Source organism: Myxocyprinus asiaticus, chromosome 32 (genome assembly GCF_019703515.2).
Source record: "Myxocyprinus asiaticus isolate MX2 ecotype Aquarium Trade chromosome 32, UBuf_Myxa_2, whole genome shotgun sequence".
NCBI lineage: Eukaryota > Metazoa > Chordata > Actinopteri > Cypriniformes > Catostomidae > Myxocyprinus > Myxocyprinus asiaticus.
The window spans coordinates 43,919,608-43,941,696 of NC_059375.1; the positions used below are offsets into that span (position 1 = coordinate 43,919,608).

The following is a 22,089-nucleotide window of genomic DNA, read 5'->3' on the forward strand; positions in this document are numbered from 1 at the left end:
ATTTAAATCCAGTGTAAATGAATTTGGTAGTAGTTTAGTACCATGATATATATCGGAGTACTTTACCATCGACGTACTCTACTATGGTACTACAGTAGTTTATAATAAGAGGAATGTGTTATAGAGAGGTGTGAAGATAAACAGAGTACAGGCCGTTTATCTGTGGAGAAAGAACTGATTTTGGCTCCTGCGAGTGCAGTTTAGGAAACAGATGTTGCCAATGTTTTCAGATGATTATTTGTGTGGACGAGTTCAGTCATTTACACATATTGTCACATATTTTTGGAAACTAGGCAGCCATTTTCACTGATGACCCAGAGAGAAACCAGTGTAATTAAAGGTTTGTTTATCTCACATTATTTTGAATATTTTTCGCCATCTGTTCAGAAGCTGCTCAATTAGATAGACTAGGTAAAAGTCTGTCATATATACTTCATTCTCTAGTGAAATAATGGTCTGGTTTAGTGTTACAGGGATACTACAGCAACATTTTATGTAACATGAAATGACATTTACGGCCCATTCTGTAATGTGATGTATTCCTGAGTGAGACAGGATATTCAATGAGATACGTGGTAGGGTGGGACTTGATTTTATCCATCAGCAATTAATTTGATGGAGTAAAATGTGTGTCAGAGTGGACTAATATCTGAATATGAGTTTGCAGTGGATTGTGGAGGACTGAAACCCTCCATAAACCCTCCACAGGCCTTTTGACCAGGACGTGAAGACTGAAGGTCAAGTTCACATTTCAAGTTTTCATTAAGAAAATTAAATAAATAAATAAGGTTAAAAATGCACCAAACACTTAACGAAATGTGGTTAAAAAGCTGTAAGATCTTCACCTTCACACACATGTTTCCAATCTCCCCACTTCCTCCTTATACACAGGGGTGATACCAAAATAAAAGTCATAAATTCATAAACAAAATCTATAAATCATTGATTCAGCACATGTCATTAAATGTAATTTAATTTAGTTCAGATTTATGTTATTTTTGTCATAAAAATTCATTTGACATTTTTAACCTTTTTCAAATAAAATGACCGACTACTTTGTCTTGCTACGGCTAATTTCATTGTTCACATTTTATGCATCCTAAATACACACAATTTCACACTTGTTATAGCTTGATTGTGATATATTTGGAAGTGATATATATATTTATTTTGTCCCATATTTCGTCTCAAGCATGCTCTTCACTGACACTTTTGTCCACTTGGTTAACAAGTACAATAACTTAAAAAAAAAAAAAAAAACCCTTGTTAGGTGTGATGGAAATAATTTTTTTCACACAGTAAATATTTAAATGCTTTATGTTTATTTCAATATATTTTTTTAAATTATCATAGTTTTGAACATGCTTAATAATTTGTATTTTTATAATTGATTTTCATAGTTTTTTTGTAATTATTTGTAAAAAAATTTTTTTTTATTGATTCATAAATTAACACAAAGAAAAAAACAACATATATATATATATATATATATATATATATATATATAGTGAATCAGTCACTTTTAACATTAAACCCCCACTATATCCCCCCCCCCCCCCCACCAAACTCCCACCCTGACAGCCCCCCCGAACACCTCTGTGGTCAATAGAATATAGACACACACACAAAAAAACAAAACAAAAGTAAAACAACAAAAGAAAGAAAATACAATAATCAAGTTTAATAAAATAAAAAAAAACTAAACTCTAAATTACTCCCTCCACCACCCCTCCTCGAGAGTCCCCCAAAAATGCTAAGTAATTGCCCCATTTCTTATTGAAAAGATCCCTAACTCCCATCCTTCTGCTCGACCCCTCCACAAAGGCAGCACCCTCCCCATCTCCGTGCACGAGGGTGCTCCATCTGACTTCCATCTCCTCAAAATAACCTGCCTACCAATCATCACACTGGTCAAAACCCAATATTTATGTACTTATCCTCCAAATTTATGACCTCCCCATCTCTCAAAATCTCTCAGAGTCTGGGGCAGAATGAGACCTGAGTGTTCAACACATCACATACAAAACTTTGCACCTTCAGTCAAAATTCTTGGATCTTACGACACCCCCAAAAAACATGAGTGGGGTCTCCATCTTTTGATTGGCAACGCCAGCAGATGGGTGTGTCCTTAAGACCAAGCCTATACAATTTAGAAGGGGTCCAATAAAATCGATGTAAAATCTTGAATTGCATAAGGCAAACCCTTGCATCTCTAGATGCAGACTTGATGTTTTTTAGAATCCTTGCCCACACTCCCTCCTTCAATAACAAATTTAAATCTTCCTTCCATAATCTTTTGAGAGAATTTAGATTTTCATAGTTTAATATTGAAAGTCTGGGTCTGGGACCAGACTAAAAAAGTCAACTCTGTACATAAAAGACATTTTATAAGTAATTATAAATAATGAAGGCCTGGTAAAAAGTTTCATATAAAAAAAAAAAAAAAAAAGTTGAAATGTGTGGGACATGAAAGTGCCTTACAGTGCATCCGGAAAGTATTCACAGCGCTTCACTTTTTCCACATTTTGTTATGTTACAGCCTTATTCCAAAATGGATTAAATTCATTATTTTCCTCAAAATTCTACAAACAATACCCCATAATGACAATGTGAAAGAAGTTTGTTTGAAATCTTTGCAAATTTATTAAAAATAAAAAACTAAAAAAAGAAATAAAAAAAAATCACATGTACATAAGTATTCACAGCCTTTGCTCAATACTTTGTTGAAGCACCTTTGGCACCAATTACAGCCTCAAGTCTTTTTGAGTATGATGCTACAAGCTTGGCACACCTATTTTTGGGCAGTTTCTCCCATTCTTCTTTGCAGGACCTCTCAAGCTCCATCAGGTTGGATGGGGAGCGTTGGTGCACAGCCATTTTCAGATCTCTCCAGAGATGTTCAATCGGGTTCAAGTCTGGGCTCCTTTGTTATTATGGCTGTGTGCTTAGGGTCGTTGTCCTGTTGGAAGATGAACCTTCGCCCCAGTCTGAGGTCCAGAGCACTCTGGAGCAGGTTTTCATCAAGGATGTCTCTGTACATTCCTGCATTCATCTTTCCCTCAATCCTGACTAGTCTCCCAGTTCCTGCCGCTGAAAAACATCCCCACAGCATGATGCTGCCACCACCATGCTTCACTGTAGGGATGGTATTGGCCAGGTGATGAGCGGTGCCTGGTTTCCTCCAGACATGACGCTTGCCATTCAGGCCAAAGAGTTCAATCTTTGTTTCTCATGGTCTGAGAGTCCTTCAGGTGCCTTTTGGCAAACTCCAGGCAGGCTGTCATGTGCCTTTTACTGAGGAGTGGCTTCCGTCTGGCCACTCTACCATACAGGCCTGATTGGTGGAGTGCTGCAGAGATGGTTGTTCTTCTGGAAGGTTCTCCTCTCTCCACAGAGAAATGCTGGAGCTCTGTCAGAGTGACCATCGGGTTCTTGGTCACCTCCCTGACTAAGGCCCTTCTCCCCCGATCGCTCAGTTTGGCCAGGCGGCCAGCTCTAGGAAGAGTCCTGGTGGTTCCAAACTTCTTCCATTTACGGATGATGGAGGCCACTGTGCTCATTGGGACCTTCAATGCTGCAGAAATTTTTCTGTACCCTTCCCCAGATCTGTGCCTCAATACAATCCTGTCTCGGAGGTCTACAGACAATTCCTTGGACTTCATGGCTTGGTTTGTGCTCTGACATGCACTGTTAACTGTGGGACCTTATATAGACAGGTGTGTGCCTTTCCAAATCAAGTCCAATCAACTGAATTTACCACAGGTGGACTCCAGTCAAGTTGTAGAAACATCTCAAGGATGATCAGTGGAAACAGGATGCACCTGAGCTCAATTTTGAGTGTCATGGCAAAGGCTGTGAATACTTATGTACATGTGATTTTTTTCGTGTTTTATTTTTAATAAATTTGCAAAGATTTCAAACAAACTTTTTTCACATTGTCATTATGGGGTATTGTTTGTAGAATTTTGAGGAAAATAATGAATTTAATCCATTTTGGAATAAGGCTGTAACATAACAAAATGTGGAAAAAGTGAAGCGCTGTGAATACTTTCCGGATGCACTGTATATGAAAGAAAAATCATCTTTATTATTTGCTATTATTGCTGTAACCTGTATTCCTTTAAATAAGTGTGTTAACTACTAGCATATTTTTTATTTATTTATTTATTTATTTTTCTCTTTAAAGACTGCATTAACTACAACAGTACATAAAACAAAGACTAAATTATTATTTGGCTATAGCTGTTTGACATCAGCCGAAAGCATAAGTCATTTCAGTGGTGAAGATATTACATTTTAGCCAAAGATTATAATTGTATTTTCTTTAGAATAACATGCACTAATAAATCGTTCACTATAAGACGAGGAGCGTGCATTAAGAAAGTGAATAGAGTACATTTTGTTTCAATACTGACTTTACATGCTTAAAAAAATGAACATCAATTGAAGTTGAAACTGACTGAACTGAAGCTGTACATCAGTGAATGAAGCATCATGTTTGCAGCTCTTTATTTGCAGTAGCTTGTGTTTTTATCATCACTAATATCATGTTTCTTCCATCAGGTCACACAGATGGTTTGAGAAGATGATGAGAACATTGAGGAAGGGTTGCTGGTCTAGTACAGGAAAAAACCATCATCTGAAGGACAATGTGACTGCTGAAGTCTGTCTGTCTGCTCTCAGAAAGATCGCTGACCCTGACTGTCGCACTCTCACTCTGTCTGAGGTGTGAGACAGAGGGCAGGGCGACAGGACTCTTTAATTACTGACACCGCAGTGCGAACAGAGTGAACTCCTGGAAAGAGATTGCTGGACCAGAGAGCTCGACTCTCTCTCAAGGACACAAACACACACAGTGTCGGGGAATAAATTACTAAAAGTAGCACCATGATTAACTTCAAGAAAAGTTCATCCAAGTCTTCTGAAGTCATACGGCAGCTTTGTGTGAGGAACAGACTGGAATATATGTTGTTATTTGGGTCAATGACGTGGCGCTCACACAAAACAATGATGTCAATACAGCTCTACTATGATTTAAAAAAAAAAAACAATTTCTAAGTTCAAAGTCATTTTTATGTTTTGGGGGGCTTTCAGTGATGTAAAAATGCCTTGAGTAGTGCAGAATAATTTTTTATTATTATTACTTAAAAATATATGCAGTGATACCATTTTGTTTTAAAATATGATTACCAAATCAAATCAAAGTCATGTGGTGTAACCAATATGTAGTTTGCCATTTTTTTTCTTTACTTTTATTGTTGTCTTAACTTTGTAAACATGTAATTCTGGTTCTGTTCACTCTACATCACTTTGAAAAGTCTCATTTCATTCCACTAGATGGCAGTAAGCACTAGAAAAAAAGATTTTTCTCTCTATCCATTCCATCACAATATACAGATCTGAAATGTAGGTGGCACTCTAACACATTTTATCCCTCACCGATGTGCTCGTCCATAGACATTCAGTCTAATTTTCAGTTCGAGCACCACCCTCATTATTTCATTGAATATCTCGGCCTCTGAGTGGACTAAAAGATCAATCTACGTGTTATTAGAAAGCTGAGATCCTCCCCTTTGCAATGATATATATATATATATATATATATATATATATATATATATATATATTTTACGTGCGCTGTGCCTCCATGGTGGCACGCCCAGCGAGCCACATGATAAGATGTGCGAGTAGACGGTCTCAGATGCAGAGGCAGCTGTGATTCGTCCTCTGCCACCCGGACTGAGGCGAATCACTACGCCATCAAGAGGACTTAGTGTGTACATTGGGCATTGGGCATTCCAAAATTGGGAGAACATTTTTTGGATATGGGGAAAATGTTGTCGTCGCCATTTTTATTCAACCTGTATTGTTTAGTCATATCAAACGGTCACACTGTGGGTCAAAGCATCAAACTAACAGTAGTAATTTGATTATTTTTTTTGGACTTACTATTATCTGGTGATATCCAGCCATGTCCTGGTCCATCTGATGAAATAAAGGCCAAATATATTCAAAACATAGACGAAGTCTCATCTGTACAAGTCCGTATTTTAAATAGAGATCTTATAGACTGTGTCGATAAAGGCAATATTAATTACTCTACAACTATTGAGTCCATTGTGTCTGAGGAATTGTGATCTAGCGTGGGACATCGAACGCAATTCTAACAACAAGGACGATGATGATGGCGGGATGAAAATCTCCTCTGTGCAGGAATGCATATGCAATGGAAATGTTTCAGAGTGCACGGATATGCATCTTTTTAATCCTCCTGCTGTGTCTCCGAGCTTCATGATGGGCAGAGGTCCTTGGGTCACGATGAATCAGGGGAGCAGTGGTGTGGATGCGGATGGTTGTTCTGGAGAAGAGCACAACAGAGTTCAGAAGACAACAATTGGTGTGAAGTCTTCGTTAGCGGACGCGGACCTGGAGAGGAGAACTTGCAGTAACAATGGCTGAGATCGACAGCGATGAGGAATGATGAAAAAACAGACTTATGAACTTGATCAAATATGCAGAGTAGAAGATGATATGATCCTCGTAGTGGCTGAGTGACTCCAGCCAGGTCCCCTAAGCAACCAATTGGACCGGTTGCTAGGGAGGGTAGAGTCACATGGGGTAACCTCCTCGTGGTCACTATAATGTGGTTCTCGCTCTGCGTGGTGAGTCGTGCGTGGATGGCGCGGAGAATAGTGCGAAGCCTCCACACTGCGGTAATGCGCTCAACAAGCCATGTGATAAGATGCACGTATTGACGGTCTCAGACGCAGAGGCAACTGAGATTCATCCTCCACCACCCGGATTGAGGCGTCACTATGCTACCACGAGGACTTAGAGCGCATTGGGAATTGGGCATTCCAAATTGGGGAGAAAAAAATGGGAGAAAAAAGAAAAAGGTTCCACAGGGGACCATTTTAGGCCCCTTGCTGTTTAGTACACACACACACTCACACACCGTTTGGTGTGATTCTTGATAGTAACTTACCTTTTAAAAAACCTATAAAGAAAATCATAGGGATCTTAATCAGTTAAAATTGATCATGAATCAAATAAGCACTGATGCAGCTAAATTACACGTGCATTCAACGATACTGTCGCATTTGTCTTATTGTGTTTGTTGTCTAGACTTATTGTCTCAGGCTAGCTGTACCACTATGAAACCTCTGTATAGACTGTATAACCAGTCAAGGTATTGGACAAGAAAATGAATTCTTACCACCATTTTAACATTATTAGAAAATATAATCTTCTGACTTTTGATCATTTTAGGTTTATGGCTAATGTAACGTTGCTATATAACATTTTACATGATCTTGCCCCACCACCTCTCAAACAATTTGTAACGCATCGCACTACTGCTATAATATTGACTAGGTCCTCTTCTAGAGGTGATTTGGTAGATCAGTTTTTTCAGTTAGAGCAGTAGAATATTGGAATTCCCTGCTGAGAAATATTAAAGAGTGTTTTAGTTTAAAAATGCTTAAATTAGGTGTTAAAAATTGGCTGAAATAAAAACAGTCATGTGATCATTAGATTGAGCTGGTATGATTTGTGTATATTGATGTGATTGTGTTGTATATGTTGTCTGTATATGTGACATTTTTAGAATGTTTAACTTTGTGTAGGGTAATTATTGTTATTGTTATTATTATTAATGATCAATTGTGATTACACATGGCTTTCAAGGGCAGTACTGCAACTGCCGCAGAGAGACTGCAGTTCAAATTTAGCTTCTAGCTAATACTGTAACAATATATTTATTGTGAATTGTCCCTAAACAAATAAACAAATAAATAAATAAAAAGTAACAAATATTCACCTTCCAAAGTTCTGTTCCAAAATATTCCGTTTGCAAAATGTTTTCAATTTGAAATATTTACAACTTAAATATAAAACCATTTTTATATTGACTCTTTTAATTAGTGCAATTCAGCATGCTTTTTGTATCAAGACATTTGTCATTAATATACTTCCTTATTAAAGACATACAGTATTTGGAGTTTGGAGTGACGTTTTCTTGCTAGTTTACTTTTGTGATGCCTCTCCACTGATAATTTGCTGATTTAATATAAGGGCAAAAACCATCCTGCAATATACTTAATTTGCTCATTTTACCCTTTTTCATCTGTCATGGAAAAAACACTGAGGATATAGGATTTCTTGGATAAATATAAAAAAGACTAAGCTGTGTATTGCACATAATTATTGCTCAATGGGGCAGTTTTAACTGTTCATGAGATGGATAGCCTGTGGGGAAAAACTGTTCCTGTGCCTGACGGTTCTGGTGCTCAGAGTTCGGAAGCGTCGGCCAAGGCAACAGTTCAAAAAGGTAATGGGCAGGGTGAGTGGGGTCCAGAGTGATTTTTCCAGCCTTTTTCCTCACTCTGGAAGTGTACAGTTCTTGAAGGTGGGGCAGGGGGCAACCAATAATCCTCTCAGCAGTCCGAACTGTCCTTTGTAGTCTTCTGATGTCTGATTTCGTAGCTGAACCAAACCAGACAGTTATTGAAGTGCAGAGGACAGACTCAATGACTTCTGAGGAGAACTGTGTGGCGAGCAGGGTGGGGCCGAGCGGCGTCTGGGCAGAGCGTGGCCGGGAAGATAAGTGGAGAATGAGTTCCACTTGTGTGCCACACCGGTCTCGCTTTCCAGTGAGGGGCGGTGGGAGTATTTGAGGAGAGGAGACAGCAGACGGAGAGAGAGAGGCTCACGGAGCTGATTGTGTGTGTGTGTGTGTGTGTGTGTGTCGATGTGTCAGTGTGAAGCGACTGCTGAAAAGCAAGCCCTCTGTGTGTTATGTGTAACACTGAAAAGTGTAGTACCATTGTGTGTAATTAAAGTTTTACGTAGATTGTCAAGCCGGTCCCAGCTTCCTCTTTTCCACAAATTGTTACAAACTGTATCAGCAGCGCCTGTGGCAGGTTGAATTCCACAACTGGCAAAGGAAGTACAACCTCTGCTGGGCCTTTTTCACAATGGAGTCAATGTGTATCTCCCACTTCAGGTCCTGTGAGTTGGTAGAGCCCAGGAAACTGAATGACTCGGTGATGTTCAGCATGGTGAGGGGGGTCAGTGTTGGGGTGTTCCTCCTAAAGTCCACTATCATCTCCACCGTTTTGAGCGTGTTCAGCACCAGGTTTTATTGATTGCACAAAACAGCCAGCTGTTCAACCTCCCTTCTGTATGCAGACTCATCGTCATCTTGGATGAGACCGATGACAGTAGTGCCATCTGCAAACTTCAGGAGTGTGACGAGGAGGAGGGCGTGACCGAGCCGTGAGGACGTACACCCGGTGCTGAATTGCATTAATCAGCCGGGAGGGGGATAAAGATGAGCCGGAAGCGCCAGTTCGAGGGAGAGAGAGATGCACGCGGCCGCTGTGTGTGTGTGTGTCTGTGAGTTGAAGTTAATTTATGTCATTAAAAGTTTAGTTGACTGCTCAGCCGGTTCCCGCCTCCTCCTTGCCCATCCTTACCCATTACATTGGTGCCGAAAGCCAGGAAGGAGGAGGGATGCGCTGTCTTGGAGTCCTCACATCTGCTGTCCACCAGAGGAGGAGCCACAGCCATACGCCAGGGGACTGAGGAGTCGCTGCCGGCTTCCGGGAGTCAGAGGAACTGCTGCCATCTACCAGGATGGGGAGGAGGACTCACTATCATCCGCCAGTTGGAGGAGCGGCTGTCGTCCACCAGAGGGCGGAGGAGTGGCTGAGGACCAGGCGATGGCGTGTCTGGGGACCGGTGAGCGAGTTTTCCTATATCTCTCTCCTCTTCCTCTCTCTTTGCCCCTCCCCCTCACTCTTTCTCTCTCCCCTCTCCCTCCCCTCATCTCTCCCAGGGATCCAGAGAGACAGAGAAGACCTACCGGCAGAAGGATGGCCGGAAGGGTAACACCTCCCCTCCAGGAAGGGAGGAGAGTACGTCACGCCGGAGGTTTCCCCGGCCTGAATCGGGTGGTGGAGGAGTGTGACGAGGAGGAGGGAGTGGCCGGGCTGTGAGGATGCATGCCCAGTGCTGAATTGTTCTAATCAGCTGGGAGGGGGAAAATGAGCTGGAGGTGCCAGTTCGAGGGAGAGAGAGACACATGTGGCCGCTGTGTGTTTGTGTCTGTGTGTTTAAGTTAATTTAAGTTGTTTTATGTAATTTACATTTTTGTTGACTGCTCTGCTGGTCCCGCCTCCTCCTTGCCCATCCTTACTCGTTACAAGGAGCTTGACAGAGGGGTCCTTGGCGGTGCAGTCGTTGGTATACAAGGAGAAGAGTAGTGGGGAGAGCACACATCCCTGGGGGGCACCAGTGCTGATCGTACAGGTACCGAAAGTGAATTTCCCCAGTCTCACTAACTGCTACCTGTCTGTCAGAAAGCTGATTTAATTTAGTCTGGAGTATAGCTGGGATGATGGTGTTGAAAGCCGAACTGAAGTCCACAAAAAGGATCATTGCATATGTCCCTGGTCTGTCCAGATGTTACAGGACATGATGCAATCCAATGTTAACTGCATCATCCACAGACCTGTTTGCTCGATAAGCAAATTGAAGGGGATCCAGAAAGGGTCCAGTGATGTCCTTCATGCAAGTTAAATGTTTATGCATTTGGCAGATGCTTTTATCCAAAGCAACTTATGGTGAATTCAAGGAATACATTTTATCTCCCATGTTCTCCCAAACAGATGAGGATTTTCATGAGCATCCTCTCTCTGACTCCTTGAATTAAATGGGCTACTTTTACAGAGCGGTAGGTTTCAGTTTTTTCTTTTTAATACATTTGCAAAGTTTTCAAAAATCTGGTTTTTGCTTTGTCATTATGGGGTATGGAGTGTAGATTGATGTGAAAAATAATAATTTAAAGCCTTTTAGCAACATAACAAAATGTGAAAAAAAAAATGAAGGGGTGTGAATACTTTCTGAATGCACTGTACACTGTATATATAGTCTATTGCATATACTGTATGTATATTGTTGTTTTTATTATTATTATTATTTTATTCACTGTCAGAAGGACAAGGGAACTAAATCAAGTATCACTTAATACCCAGACGGGCCGTAAAGAAATATGAAATACTCTGGAGGCGTTTTTAATAGGGTCATTTGTCACTGCCTCAAATGGTTCATTTTTCATAATTGTTTGATGATATAACAACCATCCAGCGCTAGAAGGGCTGATCTTCATATAAAGACCATCAGAAAACTGTCATGTGTTGTGTATAGAAGAGAGCTGTTTATTCCAGATTTTTTCTAATAGGGGATACTGCAATATGAATTGCCCAAATTTAATGGAGATGAAAAGGAAATCAAATTCCAAATAAAACTGTATTCACATGTATTTTACATCACATAAACATGCGGTATATTTACTTTACAGTTCTGAGATATAGAAAATATACAGTATGTCAGGATGTTGGAATTTTAATACAGTTTTATTCATTGAAAAATAAATGTGCATTGATACGTATTATTATTATTATTATTATTATTATTATTATTATCATTATCATCTGCCTCCATTTAAGCTCTCTGTCTCTCTCTCTCTCTCTCTGTCTCTCTCTCTCTCTTTCTCTCTCTCTGTCTCTCTCTCTTTCTCTCTCTCTCTCTCTCTCTCTGTCTCTGTCTCTCTGTGTGTGTTCCAGATGGCTCATTAGTACAGTACTTCTGATGTGTGTGTGTGTGTGTGTGTTTGTGTTGTGTGTACGTGAGTGTGTGTTTGTGTGTATTTGTGTTGTGTGTGTATGTGAGTGTGTGTTTGTGTGTATTTGTGTTGTGTGTGTACGTGAGTGTGTGTTTGTGTGTATTTGTGTTGTGTGTGTGTGTGTGAGAGAGTGTGTATTTGTGTTGTGTGTGTGTTTGTGAGTGTGTGTGTATTTGTGGTGTGTATGTTTGTGAGTGTGTGTTTGTGTGTATTTGTGTTGTGTGTGTATGTGAGTGTGTGTTTGTGTGTATTTGTGTTGTGTGTACGTGAGTGTGTGTTTGTGTGTATTTGTGTTGTGTGTGTATGTGAGTGTGTGTTTGTGTGTATATGTGTTGTGTGTGTGTGTGTGTGAATGTGAGTGTGTGTTTGTGTGTGTGCATTTGTGTGTGTTGTGTGTATTTGCATTGTGTGTGTGTGAGTGTGTGTTTGTGTGTATTTGTGGTGTGTGTATGTGAGTGTGTGTTTGTGTGTATTTGTGTTGTGTGTGTGTTTGTGAGTGTGTATTTGTGGTGTGTGTGTTTGTGAGTGTGTGTTTGTGTGTATTTGTGTTGTGTGTGTGTTTGTGAGTGTGTGTGTATTTGTGGTGTGTGTGTGTTTGTGAGTGTGTGTTTGTGTGTATTTGTGTTGTGTGTGTGTGTGTGAGAGAGTGTGTATTTGTGTTGTGTGTGTGTTTGTGAGTGTGTGTGTATTTGTGGTGTGTATGTTTGTGAGTGTGTGTTTGTGTGTATTTGTGCTGTGTGTGTGTGTGTGAGAGAGAGTGTGTATTTGTGTTGTGTGTGTGTTTGTGTTTGTGTCTGTGTGTGTGTGTGTATGTGTGTGCGTGTGTGTCTGTGTGAGTGAGTGAGTGTGTGAGTTTGAGGGAGTGAGTGAGTGTGTGTGTGTGTGTGTGTGTGTTTGAGGGAGTGAGTGAGTGTGTGTGTGTGTGTGTGTGTGTGTGTGTGTGTGTGTTTGAGGGAGAGGTTTTGTGAGAGCTGCTGGTGCAGTTCAGCGGTCCAGCATCTTTTTTTATTGTGAGCATCATGACAATAAGTGTTTTCTTCTAACAGATACACACACAACACTGTAAGGGATCATAGGGTTTGTCTATAAAGAGTGCTGTTATGATGTAACCATTAAATTAAATTACCTGTTAAAGTAATTAAGTAAAAACATGAAGTATTAGGTGGAAAAAATATTAACACTTTAAGGTGTTGTGGTTGGTTACTAACGCTTTCGAAATAAGACATTCATCAGAGTTTTTTTGGGGGGCTTTTTTCTACATAGTCCCTAGGCTGGTTGGTGGGCATTTGCTTATAACCTGAGACCCGAGTGTGACTGCTGTGTGCATTTTCCATTCCCCTTTTTGATTTGTAACTAGCAGCCCATAAGAAACAAGCAAAAAATAAATAAAAATAAGAAGAAGAAGAATTTTTTTTAGACAAAATAGTTTTCCTAAAAATGTATGTCCTCATATGTGGACAGCGGGACTAAGTTGTGAAATTATAAATAACACTAAGCTATAGAAAGTGTGATTTATGATGTTTCCAGGAGTGTTGATTATTCATGACATTACAGACATTACATCAGAAATTATCATAATTAATTCTGATTCAAAGTAATGTCCAGTATCATCCAATCACTGTCAACCATGTTAAAATAAAGTGATACATTATAAATTCTGAATCACAGCCAACAAAGCGTGTCAAGAGCTCTGTAGCTCCGCCCACTCAGAGTCGCTATCCCTACACTCTTGAACTGCTTATATCTTTGTATATATATGAATATTTTGCTTCTACAATTATAATCAACAACTTTATATCAATAGTTTTGTATTTTTTCATTGTTTTTAATTCGATTACATCATTTGCAATGCTTCATGGGATTGTAGTTCATTCCCTCATGAAAGACGGTAAGTACACAGTCTTGTATCTTTGTCTTTTTGTCTGATTTTCGAACACTTTTTTGCTTTAAATCAAAGTTTGTAATGTTGTGATTCACCTCGGTGCCGGTTGGTTTGGTTCATGGTCTTTTATAGGATTTTATGGAATCACTACGGAAAAAATAACATGGGAAAAATACTTCCGGAACCAGGACAGTTGAAAAAGTGTGTGGGCACTGTTGCGCTCTATTGCCCCAATTCAAGATAAACCCCCCAGCATTAAGATATGACACTCTCTGATATTCTGTTCTCTAGATATGACTCGGTCCCTCCTTCAGTGTAAGTCTATGGGATATTTGTACTTGTTTTATCATTCACCAGATGGAAAAATAAGTGTGATATCAACAAAACACATGATTTGAGGTATCATTCATGTCTGGAGTAAGGGATTAATCAACCTGGAGGTCATTATGCATGAAAACAAACGTGCATTGGGTCACTGTGAAGCATTTAGCATAAAAATAAACGTGTGTAATTCATAAAGACAGTTACGATGTGCAGTGCTTTTCATAACTTGGCATACTGTTGCATGCTTTAGGATTGAGGATCTCATTAAAGAGTCTGAAATCTGAGAAGAGTCGTTTCACTCACGGCTCATTTGATGATCTGATTTGTTTTGCAGTTTAGACTAATCATGAATATTACTCGCCGTGTGTATATCTGATACCCTCAGAGTCACAGTGGAATATGAATACTAATGAGCTTGTTTAGCAATCAGCAGAGCAATCAAACGTCAATCATTCTGCTGCTTATTGTGGAATAAAGACCACGAAGATTGTATTAAACCGTTTTACATTACGAAGGCGATACAGAGGCTGCATCTGAAATGGGTTCGAGAGACACATGGGGAAGTTATCACAAGGGTTACATCTCAGTAGCTATGAGGTTTTGAGGCAAAAATACTTCTTTTCTGTGATGTATGCACTATAAAACATACGAATTCAGTATTTACGAATTATGTCAATATTTTTGTATGCATTGTTTTGTGGTTCATAATTGTTTATATTTAAACATTTGGCTGAAAAGCCTCTAATTAGCTCTGTAATGACAGGTTTCCATTGTGACAACTTGCCCCATGTAGTGTGATAACATGCCGTAAGTCAACATGAGTTTCATTCAAAAACATTGCTTTCTGTTTACAAAATCTCAGTTTTCAAATTATGTAATTTCAATTTCTCTAGTTAAAATTATAGTTCTTGATATCAGTAAATACATGTGCACTAGTTGACCAAAAAACCCCCAAAACATTAATCCTTGATATCAAAAACAGAACTCTAAGGACCCATTGACGGGTCAAAAGGGGGGTGCTATATCGCTAAAAAGTTTACACTTAAAACTTTAAAGTCTCAGTATATGTAAGTCAGGCATATGAGGTATCATTTGAAAGATTAGAATCTGAACTTTTCAGGGATAACCATCATTTCTGCATTTATGTTACTTAAAATAACAAAATAATGCCTCAAAATATTCATGTTGAAAATTAGCGCCCCCTAGAGGTAATGGGGTAAAAATATTTATATAAAATAAAAGTCCTTCAAATAGCACATAAATGGACAAGTCATATATCAAATGAAAGCTCTCACTCTCAGGAATGTGACTGTATAGTTATATTTTGTTGCCCTAATACCACAGTTAAAAAGATTTTCAAAAGAATCACAAAGTGAAATATTGTTTAAGTCATCAAATACAAAAGTCTCTTTTATGCTCCGATAACTACTACTGAAAGCCCCAAATAGCCATAATCTTTATATCTGCTTTTACCGTAGGATGTTTTCTAAAAAATGTGCCATTGTTTACTTGTCTGTGAGCTTGCTTGGCTGAATAATCTAATGTTATATCTTGATGTCCAGAACAAAATATGCCATCCAGCAGGAAAAGCATGCAAAACAAATTATCAGAAAATTATTTTGACTATTCATGAGAAATGAATTATATATCAATGCAAAGGGGAGGATCTCAGCTTTCTAATGACACCTAGATTGATCTTCTAGTCCACTCAGAGGCCGAGATATTCAATGAAATAATGAGGGTGGTGCTTGAACTGAAAATTAGACTGAATGTCTATGGATGAGCACATCTGTGAGGGATAAAATGTGTTAGAGCGCCACCTACATTTCACATCTGTACATTGTGATGGAATGTGATAGAGAAAAAATATTTTTTCTAGTGCTTTCTGCCATCTAGTGGAATAAAATGAGACCTTTTAAAGTGAGGTAGAGTGAACAGAACCAGAATTACATGTTTACAAAGTTACGACAACAATAAATTATTATTATTAAACATTTCTGTTTATCATAATATTATAAACACATACAATATTATTTATGAATAATTGGAGTCTTTTTTTTTATTTTGGGGGTTCACTGAAAAATGAAACCAATTTTTTGCAATTAGTCCACAGTATGTGTAAAGGTGAGCTTTTAAATTTGAGTGTGAAAAATTATGGGGTGCAGCACAAAAATGCTGAGTATAAGGGGTTAAGTAATAAAAAGCATAATTATTCATATCTGTAACTGCATTCTCACTAGTAGATATCAATAATGACATTGTTACTAGAGAAAATATCCATTCCTGATATAAACAATTGAATTACAACTAGTAAAAATGGCAAGCTTTTATATACGTAAATGTGTTTCAAAATGTTAGATTTGCTATTTCAGATATCAATCAATTGAAGAGTTAATAAAGATCTAGGTAACACTTTCTATGAAGCCCATATATATATATATATATATATATATATATATATATATATATATATATATATATATATATATATATATATATATATATAATGCATTTTAAAGGCATTATACTGCATTAGTAATGTCTCATAATACACCTTACAATATGATATAACTTCTCATTAATAATTGTAACCACAATTATAATATATTATAATTATTACATTTTCATAGAGTAAAATGCATTATAAAACAAACAACATACAATTTTATCTGTAGAAGTTATAATGTATTATATATATATTTGTAATATATATTTAATAGGTATGCTTTAAGTATAGTGACAAAAGCAGTTTCTTCATATAAACATCTATAAGATATCTGTAAGTGGTTATAAGACATTACGAGTCATGCTGGAAGTTATATACATTACACATGCACAAAATACAAAATAACACACATTCAATGTACATTTTGAGATATTATGAAAAACACTTGTAAAGCTACAAGGTTCAAATATATCAGAAACTCTCTCTCTCAAATATATATGTTTATAATCACACATGACCAATCTATATGAGTGTAAACACACACAAGAATAAAAACAATCAATCTGATTCTATACTGAACTCTATTCAATGAACTTTAATGTTTGTGCATCTTATTTTATAAATAACTTCTATTATATAAGTTTGACTTGTGATGTATTGTATGTTACAAGTTTATAAGAAGATATTGCTTTTGTAACTTTAATTAAAGCAGACAAAGAACACTTATAATATGATCACATCACTATACACTATACACTATACAACACTTATACCATTAACTAATTAAATTAAATTAAAATTGTATGTTGCTTGTGTTATAATGCATTATACTCTAAAGCAGTGGTTCCCAACCCTGTTCCTGGAGGCCCCCCAAAACTACACATTTTGGATATCTCCCAAATCAAACACACCTGATTCAACTCATCCGCTCATTAGTGGAGACTCCTAAACCGGAATTGGGTGTGTTTGATTAGGGAGATACACAAAATGTGTAGTTTTGGGGGGCATCCAGGAACAGGGTTGGGAACCACTGCTCTAAAGTATAACTATGAATAGGGAAAGTCTTATAATGTATTATAACTGTAGTTATAATCATTTATGAAAAGTTATAACTTATTATAAGGTGTATTATGAGACATTATGAATGCATTATAATGCCTTTACAATGCATTATAAATATGGGCTTCATAGAAAGCGTTACCAAGACCAATCTCCTTTCTTACTAGTTACAATCACATTAAAGATATCTGAAAAAATCTACATTGCCACTAGTGAAAACCAAATTCAAAAATTAGCCTTTATTTACATTCGGCTTGCCATACTTTCCCATCAAACACACATGAACTTTTCAGATCACATTTCAAAGTTCTATATAGTCAACAGATTTCAGGTTGGTCGTGAACCATATCACAAGTCACGGAGACTTTAAAATTAGCACAGTCCCAGCAAATCAAGAGGTTTGTGTGTCCATATTTGGCCGTTTTCTCATTGTTGGCCGTTCTTCTGGAGTTTCACTAGATTAGACAGCGAGTTTGTCCTTGATGAGACTAAATAAGGGTCGAATGAAATGCCATGAAGGACAGAGACAATAGCTGATGTGGCGTCCCTGAGATTACACACTCCACAGCAGACAGAGCGCTCGTTCTTCTGAACACGAGAAACCTGCAGAAGGTCCGTCAGATGCTGCTTTGGAAGAAACTCTAATGCAGAAAAAATACTCTGGACAGAATGCAATATACAATGATATATGAAATGGGTCCATATTTTTAAGCAGTTATCAGTTCATAATGCATATGAGAAATGAACTGATGCTAATCTTATTAAAATAGAGCATTGCCTCATTCAAAACACCAGGTTGAGAACCCGTTTTAGATCGCAAACAATGTTTTGTGTACGTTCTGCATAAGAAAATGATTGATGATAAATGTGTTTTGAATACCTTTCCACTACAGATGCATTTGATAAACCACAGCATGAGCTGTCAATCAATGTGTGATGTTCCATTTAAAAGTTTGTTTAGATTCATTTGCTCTCTTTAGCTTCAGACTCCATATAAGCAGAAACATCTAGAACTCTGACAGTCTCTGAGCTCTGATGAATGGCTTTCGTGTCATCGTTTGTTATTCTAGAGAGAAAAAATAATGAGCTCTCGTCTCAGTTTGAACAGTAGCTGATCCGCTTCAGATGGACTTCACTCCAGACCGCAGTTTATTAATTCAGCTGAGACGTACTAGAGTAAATGCTAATGGTTTGTGAAAAGTAAAACAGTGTTTGCAGTTTAAGCTTTTCAAGGAATAGAAAACAATCACTTTAAGACATTAAATCAACTGAGGACAAGTATAGCTACAATTTACAGTAAGTTCAAAACAAATGTGCAGATTTATCACCTGAGCGTCACATTGTCATTTTAGGTAAGAACTAGATTTTTACGTTTTCGGAAGAAAATGGTGGTTGCATCCTGGTCAAAAGTCGAAAGAGTCTGCCCTCAAGTCTCTACAATATTCTGGTCCCCCAAGCCGAATCTTTCTTTTCCTTTTTTATTTTTTTTAGTTTGACTGTTCATGTAAATAAAGCGGTTAAGGGCCTGGGTAGCTCAGTGGTGAAATACACTGGCTACCACCCCTGGAGTTCGCTAGCTCGAATCCCAGGGTGTGCTGAGTGACTCCAGCCAGGTCTCCTAAGCAACCAAATTGGCCCGGTTGCTAGGGAGGGTAGAGTCACATGGGGTAACCTCCTCGTGGTCACTATAATGTGGTTCGTTCTCGATGGGGCGCGTGGTGAGTCATGCATGGATGGCGTGAAGCCTCCACATGTGCTATGTCTCCGTGGCAACGCGCTCAACAGGCCACGTGATAAGATGCGCGGGTTGATGGTCTCAGACGTGGAGGCAACTGGGATTCGTCCTCCGCCACCCGGACTGAGGCGAGTCACTACGCCACCACGAGGACTTAGAGTGCATTGGGAATTGGGCATTCCAAATTGGGAAAAATTTATTTATTTAAAAATAAATAAAAATCAAATCAAGTGGTTAAAATAAATGATTCCCTTATCCTCGTTCAACTCCGCGTACACATGAATGGACGTTGCATTTTGGCTTCGCTATATGCAACATAATTTAAATGAATAAAAACCAAGTGGATACTGTTCACAAGACTCTCTACGTATTTTATGTTTTGTTTGCGTAGTAAAGCTCTGCTGTAATGCAGTCGGAGGGAAGAGCGCAGACGGGACCTTTGGGATTCTGTAGTCATGCACCTCAATGATGACAGACAGACAGAATCCGTTTCAGCTGTTATGAAAAACATAAATACAAATGTTCAATCCCATCTTGCTCTGCTAGTGATTTTTGGGGCATAAAAGCTCTTAGACTGTAAATAAATCTGATCATTGCATGTATTAAAAACAAAAAACTACAATGAATGATTCAACAAGCTTTCTTTTTGATTAGGGAAATTATGTGGGTGTACACATTTGGTTGCCATTGCTTAAAGCCACACAGTAATGCTAATGTATGTGTGTAGTTAATTTACAACATAGGTGTGGTGATTAACTGTATGGAAATAACTCCAAAGAGACCAGTCCCATGATTTTAGGCCAAACTATTAAGAAGTTACAGTAGAGGCAAAAATAGCATTTTTCCGTATTTCTTCACCAATAGGTGGCACTATCTCCAAACTGCTCAGGTACCCTTAGGTCATGTTGATAATGATATGTACCAAGCTTCATTTCAATATGCCAAAGCCTTGCGAAGATACAGCCACACTTCCAGGATGGTGTTTTTGCCGTCGCCTTCGTATGGCAGGAACGGTTTAAAAAACAAACAAAAACAATTTTGTGTGGCGAGTAAAACTTTTACATTTTATAAGACTTTCTATGAATTTCTATGATTTCTTCAGTAACAATTTAAATAGTTGGTAATCAGAATACAGTTACATTCAAAAAGTATTTTGATTACTGAAGAGATTAAATTGCATTTTATTGTCAATTGTTTGTAGAGTTCTGGCAAACTAGCCTCAAACTTGCCAAAAATTTGCCGCTCATTATTTTCACATGCAAATGAGCTTGTGATTGGCCGTAAATGTTTGCCAGAAGTTTGCAGCTCTTCACCGGTAGTGGTGAAGCTCCAGCAAACCTTTGGCAACAATGGACAGTCTGCCACAAGTTTGCCGCAAAGCTCGTTTGCATGTGAAATTAATGAATGGCAAATTCTCAAAAATCTCGATTTTTGTAAGGCAAGCTAAAATGCTGTTTCTAGCCATTTTACATTTTTTTATCAAGAAAATCCACGTTAGATCTTCTTTTTTTCTCTCTAGTAAGACCTTTGATATTAGGGCAAAAATCTTATTCTTGATTATATATTTTTTTTATTGTTTTCTGTAAAATAAAATAAAAAATCCTTAAAACAAGAAGCAACACTGCATAAGATACGTATGTTAGCTTTTTTCAGAGAATGTATTTTTAACATGTGTATTTTGTCTTACTGTACTGACAGAGTTTTTATAGTCAAAACAAGTGAAAAAATCTACCAGTGCTGAAGAAGTAATCCAAAGTATTTAGATTACATTACTGACCTTGAGTAATCTAACAGAATACGTTACAAATTACATTTAACAGCATGTATTCTGTAATCTGTAGTGGAATACATTTCAAAAGTAACCCTCACAACCCTGCTAGACTCCTAATTAGCAGAAATATGTGTCGAAACGTAGTACACATTTAGTTAAAATTGAGTTATGAGTGAAATTAGGTCTCTTAGACTATGATCAGTCCTGTGACAGATGGGTTTGTCTCAGCTATACTCAGATTCAGAGGAAATAGAGAGAAACTATTTTATAATCCACATCTTGCTGGGCAATCAAAAGACTTTCAAGCCATATTTCCTAGTTTCTGTGTTGTTGTAGTTACTGTGTTTTGGCTTTGTAATGCAGTATAGATTGAGTTCATTCAAATATGTGAGCAGTTCTGTGAGGAGCTCTTTGCCTTAACAGCATCAGACAGATTCATCAAGTGACAATCAAGTCAACAGCAGCTGCAGTAGAACACAGGTGATGTGTGACCACTTTTGCAGGGTGTGTGTGTGTGTGTGTGTGTGTGTGTTTGGATCCAATGCTTCGGTTCTATCCCCTAATTCCCAATGTCACAGACCTGTCACTATGACAACCATGAGTAGATAACTGCAGCCGCTCATATGGAGGAAAACACACACCCTTGTGGAAGTTGATCTTGATGGAATCGGAGAACCCCTGGATTAATTTATTGAGAAGTTTCACAGACTGTGTAGTCTGGCCACTATACAGGCAATCTGAGGTAGAATCTATTAATAATGTTGAATCCTGTTATTTCAGACAGTAGATTTCTGAAACTCTTTTTTTTTTAATCCCCTTTTCTCCCAATTTGGAATGCCCAATTCCCACTACTTAGTAGGTCCTCGTGGTGGCGTGGTTACTCACCTCAATCCGGGTGGCGGAGGACAAGTCTCAGTTGCCTCCGCTTCTGAGACCGTCAATCCGTGCATTTTATCACGTGACTCGTTGTGCATGACACCGTGGAGACTCACGGCATGTGGAGGCTCATGCTACTCTCCACGATCCATGCACAACTTACCACACGCCCCATTGAGAGCAAGAACCACTAATCACGACCACGTGGAGGTTACCCCATGTGACGCTACCCTCCCTAGCAACCGGGCCAATTTGGTTGCTTAGAAGACCTGACCTGAGTCACTCAGCATGCCCTGGATTCAAACATGTG

The 22,089-nt window shown here is 38.3% G+C and overlaps 1 protein-coding gene across 1 annotated transcript in view; it reads left to right on the top strand.

Annotated features, from left to right (window-relative positions):
- The first annotated feature begins 6,318 nt into the window (after window positions 1–6,318).
- chrm3b (cholinergic receptor, muscarinic 3b) overlaps window positions 6,319–22,089 on the top strand; it is a 72,631-nt gene continuing 56,860 nt past the window's right edge. Inside the window, exons 1-4 of the mRNA XM_051667368.1 lie at window positions 6,319–6,445; window positions 7,126–7,189; window positions 9,005–9,059; window positions 9,839–9,887. Of these exons, the coding sequence (XP_051523328.1) occupies window positions 6,319–6,445; window positions 7,126–7,189; window positions 9,005–9,059; window positions 9,839–9,887 (295 nt within the window). The remainder of the gene's footprint in view (window positions 6,446–7,125; window positions 7,190–9,004; window positions 9,060–9,838; window positions 9,888–22,089) is intronic.